The sequence below is a fragment of the Budorcas taxicolor genome, chromosome 2 (genome assembly GCF_023091745.1).
Source record: "Budorcas taxicolor isolate Tak-1 chromosome 2, Takin1.1, whole genome shotgun sequence".
NCBI lineage: Eukaryota > Metazoa > Chordata > Mammalia > Artiodactyla > Bovidae > Budorcas > Budorcas taxicolor.
This window is the reverse complement of record NC_068911.1, coordinates 23,954,088-23,968,078: the sequence shown is the minus strand read 5'-3', so window position 1 is coordinate 23,968,078 and position 13,991 is coordinate 23,954,088. Positions and strand designations below refer to the sequence as shown.

Below are 13,991 nucleotides of genomic sequence, written 5' to 3'. Positions count from 1 at the left end.
ACAAACCCTTTTCAATTCCTTTTTTTTCAAACAGAGAGGATGAAAAAGTGACCACTCCTCTACAGTAGGAGGTAGACATTCCATTTTATTCACTCTTTCTTTAAATTAATTTCTCTAGTTCTATAGATTTTTACTATATAGAAGTAGGTAATTATCTTGGGAAAACTTGCCGTGTACTTAAATAAATCATTTTTATAAACTAATAATCACCACATATGTGTTCAAGTCAAGAATTTTACTTTTTGGCCTAGCTTACAGCTGAGGACCTTACATGATTAAATACTGAGTCTTGATTCCACTCCAAAGAGTCTACTGCTGATCCCCTACATACCTTGTGTATCATGAAGAAGGAAACGAGGTCCTTAAGAGAGTTAATGACCAACTCCCTGAGCTGGAGGGACATGAAAGAAGCAACGGAAGCAAAATATTCTTCAATGTTACGAGAGGAGTCATAGTCACTCTTGGGAGCAAAATGGATCCACTGCTCCTTCCGGGAGACAAATAGCTGGGCACAGGTGGGGATCCATCTGTAAAGAAAGCAAGGCATCTGACTGAGAATCCCTTCCAAGTTCCAAGATGTCCTCTCAGCCACTCCCAATTCTCCACCACCAGGCAGATGGCTCCTTTCCCACTAAGCAGCTCTGCAAGTTGGTACTCTCATATCCCTGGCCACTTCACCTGCCATCACCCCTTTCTGGGGAAGTAAGGAATAAGATTTGGATTGAGAGACTGTTTTCCCATTTAGCAAGACCCAGTGGACAGTCCTGCTGAAAGATGAAGGTGTCTATAGATTATTATATTCAGAGATTGGGGTAAAAGGGCATAAGGAACTGAAATGTTCTATCCAATTTCTCTCCCTGGCAGATGTCTGTTTTCTGACTGAAACTTTACAGGGGAAAAGAAGAAGGAGAAAAGGAAGAAAACTTGGGAGGAGAAACTCCAGTGTGGTGGTGGCTGCTCAGAAGTGGAGAGCAGAAATTAGAAAACCAAAAGAAGAAATGGATGCCTCATTTTTCCTTTCATCCTATTCCCCCAATTTCTAATTCCAACAGGAACTACTGGCATTTGCATCTTATCAAGTCTCTTTTCTGACTGCTGGAAAAGTATTACTCTAACAATCAGGGAAGTACTGGTAATAGTCATAGTTGTAGAGGTAATAATTACATTTAAGAGCTACTATATGCCAGCTATTGCATAAATATTTTCTCTGATAATAAAAACCACTTAGTAGATATTATCACCATCATTTCACATAAGGGAATTTCTCTGGCTCTGGACACAGTCCTGTACACATTTGCAAAGGAAAGAAGAATTAAGTGACTGAAAACTCCCATCCCTGGAAATTTACGGGTGTCTATCTGGGCCACCTGAATACAAGTCATTCAAATGCATTATCCTTCCCTGATGGCTCAGATGGTAATGCAGGAGACCCAGGTTCAATCCCTGGGTTGGGAAGATCTCCTGGAGGAGGAAATGGCAACCCACTCCAGTATTCTTGCCTGGAAAATCACATGGACAGAGAAGCCTGGCGGGCGACTGTACATAGGGTAGCAAAAAGTTGGACATGACTGAGCAACTACCACTGTGTGTGTAACCCAGCAAGGCCTAAAGGATTTCAGAGGGAGAGAATGGAAGTGCTCAACAAGCAATGGTAATGAGGAAGCTTCAAAAGGGCAAAGGAAGACTAGGCGTGAGGGTCAAAGAGCAGTGTGTGTGAGAAGGCACAGAGGCTCTCAGGGATGGAAACGTGGAGGGGAGGTGTCAGAGAGAAGTCAGCAAAATCTGTGTACCCCCCCAGGCTGGAGACCAGCTTTCACTTCAGAGAACTTTTGCTTTTTATGACACTGTGACACAGAGCCATTCTGAGGCCAGATACTGACTTGTTGAGAAGGATTTGGCGTGCTTCCATGCAGTGTTTCTGAATGACATCCTGATATTCATGAGGCTGCAGAGGTAATTTTCCCGCCAGTAATTCTGCTGTTCGAACAAACCTGAGGTCTCTAAATCTGCCAAAAGAGAGGGCAAAACATCCTAAGCCAAGAAGATGCTTAATAAAAAACTTTGTATGACGGATTCAGAGGAAATATATTTTCATTTTCCAGTGAGAGGAGATTGAAACAGATTAAAACTAATTATATATGAAAAATCTGAGAGTCAGAGGAGGGAGTGGATAGTCCACAAGAACTCTTGCAAGGAGTAGAGAAACTCAGGAGCTGTTACTGAGCCTTCCTATGTGTCCTTCTCTGGGTAGTGGGATTTTGACACTGACTTGGCATTTGGCTGATTGGAAACTAGGATATGACAAGTCAAAGCTCTTTTCAATACAGGATAAGACAGGTGAAGACACAAGAGGACAGGGCAAGCAAAGCATCACCTTCATGATCAAGTGGGTTGTATGCAGTCCTCAGTGTGGCCCCTTGGTGAGCTACGCAAGACAAATTGGAGGACCACTTTGTTCTGGACCCAAAAACCTTATAGACTTGCCTCTGACAGCTGGCAGACTCACCAAGACACCCACAGCATTTCCTGGGACATTGCCTTACACAGTGCAGGAACTCAGTAAATATTTGTTAAATGAACACTTGGATCTCTTCCTGCCCTCTCTGATGATCTTATTTTCTCCTATTTCTCTCAGGTTAATGGAGGTGCTTCACTTTACCACACTCCCCAAGGCCTTTTTTTTTTTTTTTTTAAGCTCACAGGGCCAGCATTTCTCTGCCTGACACCTATTCATTTGTTTATTAATCACTCTTTGAAACCATCAGTGCCTACTTCTCCAACCAGATCTCTGCTCAATTTCTTAGCTTGCCCCAGTTCTCACTTCTCATTTTCAACATCCACTGTAATGACCCACTAGGCACTTTCCCGCATACTCCTAAAATCCTACAGCCTACATTTCTATTCTTTTTTGATGGAGGTGATGAACTTAGTCTTCATCTTGTCTGACCAGTCACAAAGCGCTGCTGGGGAGGACAGAACTCGAGGACCTCACTCTCCATATATGTTTGATATCCCCTGGTCATCATCTGATAATTATGTCACTCATCTTTAGTTCAACCGTAATAAACTTACCACATTGGCCAGAAAAATGTATTCTTTGTTCAGACCATGACCCTCATTCTGGCCCTTAAATGCTTCCCTTCACTGATCATTAGGTGACCTCTTAACATGTTTAAACCTAAATATTACAGGTCACATAAGAACATTTATCTATAGCATTTCCTTAACAAATCTTTCTCATTGCTAATTTTTTGGTTCAGCTGACAAAAATCTAAATGATTTTGGTTTATATTGCACAGTCAATTTATACAGCCAACATGGAAGACAGTGTGGAGATTCCTTAAAAAACAAGGAATAAAACCACTATACAACCCAGAAATACCACTTCTAGGTAAATACTCTGAAGAAAGCAAAACTGAAAAAGACACATGTATTTCAAGAGGATGTAGACATGAATTTAATTTGCTCATATCAAGAAAATTACAAATTATTAAATGTATAGCTTTTACTATAAAAACGATTCTTTATCACTTGCTTTTTTTCTAATCTATTCCTTCTTCTTTATATTTATTTATTTTTCATTGATTGCTTTACAATATTGGTTTGATTTCTGCCATATGTCAACATGAATTAACCATAGGTGTACATATGTCCCCTCCCTCTTGAATCTCCCTCCCACCTCCTGCACCTTCCTACCCCTCTGGGTTATTACAGAGCCCATTGTAAGGTCTAGTCACTGCAGCTTTATTTACAATAGCTAGGACATGGAGGCAACCTAGATGTCCATTGACAGATGAATGGATAAAGAAGCTGTGGTACATACATATAATGGAATACTACTCAGCCATAAAAGGAACACATTTGAGTCAGTTCTAATGAGGTGGATGAACCTAGAGCCTATCATACAGAGTGAAGTAAGTCAGGAAAAAAAACAAATATTGTCTATTAACATATATATATGGAATCTAGAAAGATGGTGCTGATGAACCTATTTGAAGAACAGAAAAAGAGTTGGACACGACTGAGTGACTGAACTGAACTGAACTGAATGGAGGTGCAGATATGGAGAACAGACTTATGGACAGGGTGGGGAAGAGGAAGGAGAGGGTGAGATGAATGGAGAGAGTAGCATGGAAGCATATACCCTGCTGCTGCTGCTGTGGAGTCCCTTCAGTTGCGTGTGACTCTGTGTGACCCTATGGACTGCAGCCTGCCAGGTTCCTCTGTTCATCCATGGGGATTTTCCAGGCAGTTGTACTGGAGTAGGTTGCAATGCCCTCATCCAGGGGATCTTCCAGACCCAGGGATTGAATCCAGGTCTCCTGCACTGCAGGTGGATTCTTTACTGTCTGAGTCACCAGAAAAGCCCGAACATATACTCTAATATATGTAAATAGACAGCCAATGGAAATTTGCTGTATAACTCAGGGAACTCAAACTGGGGTTCTGTAATAACCTAGAGGGGTGGAAAATGGAAAGAGGTAGAAGAGAGATTGAAGAGGGAGGGGACATATGTACACCTATGGTTAATTCATGTTGACATATGACAGAAATCAAACCAATATTGTAAAGCAATCAATTAAAAATAAATAAATATAAAGAAGAAGGACTAGATTAGGAAAAGAGCAAGTGATAAGAATTCTTCTTATAGTAAAAGCTAATAATAATTTGTCATTTTCTTTATGTGATCAAATTAAATTCATGTGTACATTCTCTTGGCACTGAACTTCTGGCAATTTTATCAGCCTTGTGGCTAACTTTCTTGTTAATTTCTATGTTAATTTATTTTTTGAGGCCATAAACATGCTTCTACTTAGAGCAGAACTTATTGAACAACTACTGTAAGCCAAGCACTATTCTAAGCACTTCACCCAACAATCCCATTTGGCATATAAAGAAATAGGGGTCCAGAGAGATTAACTTGCCCAAATCACACAGTTCATCAGGGACAGAGCAAGAATGAGAACCTAGGCTGGTAGGTTTCAGAGCCTACTCTAGCTATACAATTTCTATAAATTATTGTTACATACTTCTGCCTCATTGGAAAACTACTTTTTTCTCATGTCCGGACTAGCACCTCTAATGCCTTAGAAAACTGAATTCAAAGAAAGGAATGTGCTTATTTCTTATGATTGATGGTCTCTATCCAAGGTTGACTCTACCTACAATTACTTTTTAAAATACAGATAAAACTAAGAATGTGAAAAATAAGTAAGTTATCCAAGTAATAAGGTTCCCCAAAGATGAAACACATACAAAGCTATAGATCCTCCTCAAACCAAATATTTGAGCTACTGATTAAGTTTAACCAATCACAATCACACACACATATCTGCCTCCAATTTTTCTAATAAAAAACCCACATGGTAATAGCACATCATTTCATTAACCTGACCTTTTGGTGAACTCTGGTGGCCTCATTCTCCCACCAGGATTCACATTCATTGTTGAGGGGCTCATAAAAAAAAAATCAGTCTTTATTATTCCCAGTGCAATTGATTAATGGATTAAAAAAATGTGTATAACAAGAAAATGGAATATTATTCAGCCATAAAAAGAAATGAAGTATTGATAATGCTTCAATATGGATGAATCTTGAAAACAAGAATCTTGCTAACTTAATGTAGCCAGACATGAAAGGCCACATATTGTATGATTCCATTTATGTAAAATATTGAGAATAGGTAAATCCACAGAGACAGGAAGCAGATTAATGTTCTTCCAGGGGCTGAGTGGAAGGGAGAAGTGGGGTAACTACAAATGACTACAGAGTTTCTTTAGGGGATAATGAAAACATTCCCAATATTTTCAGGAAAGTTGTACAAATGTGTGAGTATACTCAAAATTACTGTATTGCACACTTCAAGAGGGTGGATTTTAAAGTATGTGAATAACATCTTAATTTAGAAAAATGGGAGAGAAAAAGTGACTTCTGCCTCCTCTGAACTTCTACAATATCTGTGGCCAATTTAGTGACCTATAAATATAAGTGAGACTATTGTATGCCAACTCTGCACTGGCCCTGAGTTACATAAAAGAATTAGCTTAAAAAACTAAAAATACATTGTTATATGATCCAGCAATCCCACTCCTGGGCATATATTCACACAAAAACTTTAATTTGAAAAGATACATGTACCAGGACTTCCCTAGTAGCTCAAATAGTAAAGAATCTGCCTGCAGTGTGGAAGACCTAGGTTAGATTCCTGGGTCTGGAAGATCCCCTGGAGAAGGGCATGGCAGCCCACCCCAGTATTCTTGCCGGGAGAATCCCCACGGACAGAGGAATCTAGTGGGCTATAATCCATGGGGTCACACAGAGTCGGACACGACTGAAGGACTAAGCAGCAGTAACAAGAGCCGCTTTGTTCATAGCAGCATTTATTTACAACCTCTGAGACATGGAGATAACCTAAATGCCCATTGAGAGATGAATGGTGAAGAAGACGTGGTGCATATACACAATGAAATACGACTCAGCCAGAAAAAAGAATGAAATAATGCCTTAACAACATGGATGGACCTAGAGATTATCATACTAAATGATGTAAGTCAGAAAGAGAAAGACAAATACCATCTAATACCACTTGTATGTGGATTCTAAAATATCACACAAGGAACTTATCTATAAAACAGCAACAGACTCACAGACCTAGACAATAGACTTGTGATTGCCAAGGGGGAGGGAGCATAGGAAAGGAACAGAATGGGAGTTTGAGTTAGTGGAAACTAACTAGTATATACAGAATAGTATATATACAGTAGAGAAACAACAAACTAGTATATATAGAATAGAACAAGGTCCTCCTATATAGCCCAGGGAACTATATTCAATATCCTGTAATAAACCATAATGGAAAAGAACATGAAAAAGAATGTATGTATACAATCACTTTGCTGTGTAGCAAAAATTAACATAATATAACATATTGTAAATTAACTATACTTCAACTGAACTATTCTTCAACTATGCTTTTTTTAAATTAAAAAAAAAAAAGAATTGGGAAAGGAAAAGAAATAAGAAGACTCAGGCCCCCATCCCATACATTTCATAGGCTAGAGAGAGCCAAACTAGTAAAGGTACAATTATAATTCAGTATTATAGACCTCATAATGGAGGTCTAACTAACACCTACTGGATACTTGTAACAGGCATTGTTCTAAGTACTCTAAATTATTTATCCCTCCTACCAGCGCTATGAAGTAGGAAGTCTTATCCCAAATTTAGAGGTAAGGATGTTACTTATGAAGCAGCAGAGTTAGAGGTGGACCCGAGCAAGCTGGCCCCATGTGAGTGCTCTTAACCAGTATATTCCAGGGCCTATACATAGGCACCAGGTGCTGTGCAGGCGCAAAGGAGGGCCACCTAGCTCTGCACAGAGAGTTATCCCTTACCATATGCAACTTGGGTCTAGGATTTCCGTCATTTTACTTCAAGGGCAAGGCTACTCCCACGTAAGATGATCTCTTACGTGCGGAAGCAATAAAGAGAGGGAAAAGAGGGACAGGAGGCACGTCTTACTCCGAAAACCAGAGCTGCTTCAGGCTGAGCATCATGGGGTTCACTGTGTGCAGGTGCTCTTCGTTCCACTTCTTGGCATTCCTGTAGACACTGTGCCAGGGCACAGGGGCCCGGATCACCCTTTGAGGAAATGCCCGGGGGATGCTCTGAATGAAGAGTCTTTTCCTCTCCATGGGGTCCATGAGGATGTAATCAACTATAACCAAGAGGGCAAACACTTGTTATTAATCAGAGGCTTTGAGCACTTTGTGCTCTCAGTTTCAACACTTGGAAGGTAAACAAGCTTCTGTCCATTTACACCTGGAAATGTTCCCTCATTTACAAGGAGTCGGACACGACTGAGAGACTTTCACTTTCACTTTTCACATTACTCTTCACATTACTCAGCATCATCAAACATTTCCCAATGACCTACTGTGTGCACAGGATATGCAGCTAAACATGAAAGGGAGTGAGGACTGATGATATATCAGTAAATGTCTAATAAGGGAGCTGAGACCCATGAGAAAGACAAGGCCAGTGTTAAAGGCCATAGAGAAACAATGGCACCGGAGAAGTTCCAAAATGGTATGAGCTGAAAGTAGAAGCGAGAAGTGCTATGAATGCAGAAGACGGAGTGATCACTGAGGGTTGCAGAGATCAAAATACTTGAGGGAAGAGGTCTTGAGCTACATTTTAAATGTCTATGGGCCCCTGCTACTTATGCTGTGCCCAGGGTGAGTAGCACCTGCATCACCTGGGAGTTAGTTGGAGGTGAAGAATTGTGGGGCCCTCCCAAACTCTACTGAATCAGAATCTGCTCTTTAATAAGATCCTTAGGTTGCACAGATGCACACTGAAGTATGATAAGTACTGGTAGCGATGTGAGTGATGGTGGTAGTGCGGGGGAGCAACTGAATGAAAAGTTACACAATGTTTTTGGCATTTTTCTGAGAAAACAGAGAGAAGAACTGACAGAGAAAGGAAAGAAGGTGCCCTCCACATAGGAACCCTGCCCCATTAATGCACAGCCTTACCAATGCTTTTCATGAGGCTGCTGTAATAGTCATTTTCCTTCTCCTCCACAAGGGCAGCCATCAGGGGTTCCAGGAAGGGACTTGTCAGCAGCGTGTTTGAAATCAGCTTTGAAATCCGAACCATCACTTTGTCCTCCTCAGGGGCAATCATGTCTTTTCGGATTCCACTGGTCAAATAGTAGTAGTATCTCTTCCATAAACAAACCACCAGCAACAAAATGATCATAATCAATTGGCTACCTGGGCCCACTTGCCCACACCCATCAGCTGCCAAAGTACCCTGTTCATACAGCACTGATCCATCCTTCACTCACTTCTTGGTCCATGACATCACACTCACTGTAATAAATTGTTGGTAAGTATTCCCCATGGCTCTGGAGGAGTCAACCAAAGCCAGAGAGATCTCAGTGCTGCATAAGGAAGGATCTGTCAAATGCCATGCAAACAGGAGCAGTGGAAAGAGGACTAAGCCCCGGGGATGGAGATAACATATCTGGCAAGCTTTAAGAAGAGGAATGACAAGCTCCTCAAATGGAGTCAATTCACCCTCCTTCATAACAACGACCCTATAGGAAGAAAGTACTTGATCCTATGGCTTACGGGAAAACCCCCAAGTCTGAGTGAGACTTATGATAATTATTCTAATTCAACCATGGGACTTTTGAGTTTAGAAAAGCAACACAAACACATGAACTGAACAAACAGGCCCAATGTGACCTGGTGACATTAGGAAGTTTGGTTTATTTAGGGCTTGCCTCTAAGCTGCTAGATGGCTGAATGGCTCTAGAAATGAATAATTTCAGATAAAAGAGAGGCACAAAGTATAGGAAAGGGTTTGAAATCGGCTTTGACCTTCTGTGCCAATTGTCTGTGGTCAGAAAAGGCTGAACTTGCATCTCTCCAACCTTAATAAAGGACAAACTTCCAAAGTTCTCTCATTATAAGAATTGCTTGGGGTGAGGAGACAGGCTCCTCTTAAAATGCAGATTCACAGGCCCCTCCCTCCTAGGGCATTTAGAATATGTTAACAAGAACCCCAGGCAATTTCTTATTTTCAGGCAAATTTGAGAAATGTTGCTGTTGTTCTGTGCTCTTAAGAGCACAGAATGTTAGGATCAGCCAGACTGGTCTAAATTCTAGTTTTTCCTCTTACTGACTGTATAACTTGGAGCAAGTTGATTAAACAGTCCCCACCCCAATTTCCACAACTTGACAACAGGAATAATCACAGTCCCTAGGTCGTGAATGGGATCAAGCATCTAGAAAGTTTAGTATGGAATTTTGCTAATAGCACATTCTCAGTCACTATTAGTTTTTATTGTTAATCATTTTACTATACACTATAAATTCAAAAGCTCTTTGCTCTAAAGCTTTGCAGTTCTTTCAAGTTAGGGGTTAGAGGCTCAAAAGTCTATCTGGGACCAAGCTGGTAATGTTAATAACTGAATGTTGGCAGGACATAATAAAATAATAAGGAATTGTGAAGACTGACAAACCAGAGAATGTATTTCTCATCCAGAGGAGGTAGCTATTGTTCAGTCTCAAATATATTAATTTTTTCAAGAGAGGTTAGAAATCTAAGCGTATGTGAGATTTTTTTCACTTCCCAAACACATCTGTAGGCCATATTTAACTTATGGTCAGGGTGCTGGATAAAATACAGGGTACACTGGAATATACTAAAAATTATTCATTGTTTATCTGAAATTCAAACTGGGCCCATGTTTTTTGTTTTGTTTTTCAAAATCTGGCAACCCCAGTCTAGGTTCTATGCAGCCATTTTGCAATCTATGTTCTAAGAGGACCTGAAGGCACAGGTTTCTAAGACTTACTAAAGCAGAAGAGTCGCTCATGCACACCTTCATTCAGTAGTCTGCATGGGGTCTGGACTTCAGTATCTTTATTTATTTTAAAAAATAATTCATTTAATTGGAGGCTAATTACTTTACAATATTGTGGCAGTTTTTGCCATCATGGACATGAATCAGCCACAGGTGTACCTGGGACCCCCCATCCTGAAACCCACCCCCAAGCCCTTCTCACCCCATCCCTCTGGGTTGTCCCAGAGCTTCATGAGTGCCCTGCTTCATGCGTTGAGCTTGCACTGGTCATCTGTTTTACACATGGTAATAAACATGCTTCAGTGCTATTCTTTCATATCATCCCACCTTTGCCTTCTCCCACATAGTCCAGAAGTCTGTTCTATACATCTGTGTCTTTTTTGCTGTTTTTGCCTATAGGGTCATCATTGTCATCTATCTAAATTCCATATATGTGTGTTAATATACTGTATTGGTGTTTCTCTTTCTAACTTACTTCACCTTGAATAGCCATAGCAATGTTGAGAAAGAAGAAGGGAAATCAACCTGCCTATCTTTGGACTTCAGTATTTTTAAAACATCCCTCAGGTGACTACTGCTTTTCTCCAGTTTAGAATCACTGAGATGTCGAGAGTAATACCTAGCAAATTGAGAGAAAGGAGGCAATAAGAATGTACCTCCAAGTCTGATTCAGATGGTTTGCTTTCTTTACTTTCTATTTCCATCTCCTGCTGTAACATCACATCAATCTGTTCTTCTGGACTCATTGGTCTGCTTTCTGGGAAAGTCAAAGATGTCACAACCTCCTTCTTCATAGGTAAGGAAGCTGAGGCTGACTTCATCCTGAAAAGTAGACACAGCTTAGTGCCTGGTTCCATGAACACTTCATACTTCATAAGTTTGTAAGTACTGGTTTTGCATAGTTAGCTAATTTATTTTTATTTAGAGCCTTAATAAATTGGATTCAGAGTATTAGTGGGAAAAAACATAAGTAACTAGGTATCCAGGAATGCTTTAAAGTCAAGAAGCAGAGTGTGGCTTTCATGAGACTATAACCTTCAGTTCATTCTCCTCCGCCTCCTAAGTTGCTTCAGTTGTGTCCAACCTGTGCGATCCCATAGACGGCAGCCCACCAGGCTCCACGGTCCCTGTGATTCTCCAGGCAGGAACACTGGAATGGGTTGCCATTTCCTTCTCCAATGCATGAAAGTGAAAAGTGAAAGTGAAGTCACTCAGTCGTGTCTGGCTCTTAGCGACCCCATGGACTGTAGCCCACCAGGCTCCTCCATCTATGGGATTTTCCAGGCAAGAGTACTGGAGTGGGGTGCCATTGCCTTCTCTGTCAGTTCATTCTAGTGTCCTGTGCCCATAGAAACACCTTACCCAGTGAGATCCTCTTCGCCTTTGGGGGAGAACTTCATTTTCTCCTTGTTAGGCTCTGATGAGCTTTTATTTGCTAGAACAGTGGAGAAGAAAGATATCAGTGATGGGCAGTGACCTTGGGCCATCTTCTGCCCACAGGGATACAAGTCTTAGGGCAGTCCAGGAGAACACTAAGAGGGGTGGACTTGGTGTGTTGGGATGAAGCAGGTGATGCAGAGCCTGGGCCCACCTGTACCGCTAATTACCTGTGTGACCCTGAAGAAGTGACCATCACTCCAAGCCTCAGCTTCCTCAACTGTGAAATGGGCATGAGCATACCTTCTGTTCTCTCATACACTGGACAAATATTAATATATCCTCAATTTACCCCCCAATCCTATGTGCTCTATTTTCTAAACATTATGTGTATTATTGCTAAATATTTTTCTTTAAATAGAGTCAGACTTTTAAACTTAAGCTATTTACTTTAAAGGAAATATTATGAGTATCACAAATAGAAAAACCAGTATAATTTTCAATAAATATAATTATTGCAAATAGAAAAAATGATATAATTTGCAACAAATAGAAGGTAATGCAATAAATACCATTTGTGATAAATAAATTTAATAAATACAATATAAAACTGTATTACCAGGACCTCCCTGGTGGCTTAGTGGTTGAGAATCCAACTTCCAATGTAAGGAATTTGGGTTCAATCCTTGCTGGGGGAACTAAGATCCCACATGTTGTGGGGCAACTAAGCCCATGTGCTGTAACTACTGATCCTGCACACTCTAGGGCCTACATGCCACAACTAGAAAGAAGCCCACACCCAGCAACAAAGAGCCTGCACACAACAACAAAAGATCCCTGATGCCGCAACTAAGACCTGACACAGCCAAAAATAAACAAATATTTAAAAAATAAAATAAAATGTATATACATACAAAATGTATATATATATATAAAGTATACATATATATATAAAGTATACATATATGTATATATATATATAAAGTATACATATATATATATATATATCACTCTACTATTAAACCTTAACTGGATACTTGCTTAAGAGTCTAGTCTAAGAAATTAACATGTCATTTTAGACATGTTGAATACATACTAATAGGAAATTGATATTTTGAGAGAATCAGAGGATTGAAGACTCTTAATCAAGATGTAGTCTGAGTTCATCCTTTGATTTCCTCAATCTACTCCAAATATCAATCCTAAAGGAAATCAACCCTGAATATAAACTGGAAGGACTGATGCTGAAGCTAAGCTCCAATACTCTGGCCACCTGATGTGAAGAACTGACTCTCTGGAAAATACTCTGATGCTTGGAAAGATTGAAGGCAAAAGGAGAAGGGACAGCAGAGGATGAGATAGTTGAATGGCATCATTGACTCAACAGACATGATTTTGAGTAAACTCTAGGAGACAGTGAAGGGTTCAGGGTCTCAAAGAGAAGAACATGATTTAGCAGCTGAACTACAACAACTGCAAATATAACAATAAAGAAAAAATTCTTTAAAATTAAAAAGACAATGCATTGTTCAAAAAGAAGCTCTTCTATGTGAACTTAAACACAGTGTGAAGTAAAAATCTTAAACTTGGCTTCTGGCACCAAAAGCAGGTGAAAATAATTAGGTGATTGATACCTGGAGGAATAATGAAATCCAAAACACACCATGATTGTGGGGACTGAAGCTAGGTTCACAGCATAAAGCCATGGCTGCCCTACCCATGAAGACAGGCTGAAAAGCCAGCAACACTGTCATGCAGATAAAGCAGCTGCGTTCTCAATTCACACAGTGGCCACAGATAGCAAAGAAAGACTGGTAATAACTAGGCCAAGCCTAACATAACCTCAGGGGCCAGATCTACGACATCCCTAAAACAGCACCTTAGGATGGAAGTTCTAAGCCATCAGTAATAAGATCTGGTACTAATGTGGGGTCCTAAGATGCCAGATGAAGGCATAAGGAAGAAAGGCAAGATTTTAAAAGGTAGGTCAAAAGAGTACACTGTTTGAGTACATTTATATGTGTGAACAATCAAAACTAACTTATGGTGACAGAGATCAGAAAGGGGGCAGAATGGTACTGGGGAGAGGAAGGAACTGATGGGAAAGGAGCACAAGAGAACTTCCTCTAGTAATGGAAATGCCCTATATCTTATTTGGGTGGTGGCTATATACAAATGTGGTATAAACATCGGACAAAACTCACTGAACTGAACACTAAGATCTGTGCATTTTAC

At 40.2% G+C, this 13,991-nt stretch overlaps 1 protein-coding gene across 1 annotated transcript in view; it reads right to left on the bottom strand.

The window, feature by feature from the left end:
* Nucleotides 1-13,991, bottom strand: part of DNAH3 (dynein axonemal heavy chain 3) — a 229,731-nt gene that overhangs the window by 206,928 nt on the left and 8,812 nt on the right. The window contains exons 5-10 of the mRNA XM_052659374.1: nucleotides 11,742-11,814; nucleotides 11,036-11,201; nucleotides 8,539-8,728; nucleotides 7,523-7,718; nucleotides 1,881-2,006; nucleotides 332-527 (exon numbers count right to left, since the gene is read on the bottom strand). Coding sequence (XP_052515334.1) covers nucleotides 332-527; nucleotides 1,881-2,006; nucleotides 7,523-7,718; nucleotides 8,539-8,728; nucleotides 11,036-11,201; nucleotides 11,742-11,814 — 947 coding nt within the window. The remainder of the gene's footprint in view (nucleotides 1-331; nucleotides 528-1,880; nucleotides 2,007-7,522; nucleotides 7,719-8,538; nucleotides 8,729-11,035; nucleotides 11,202-11,741; nucleotides 11,815-13,991) is intronic.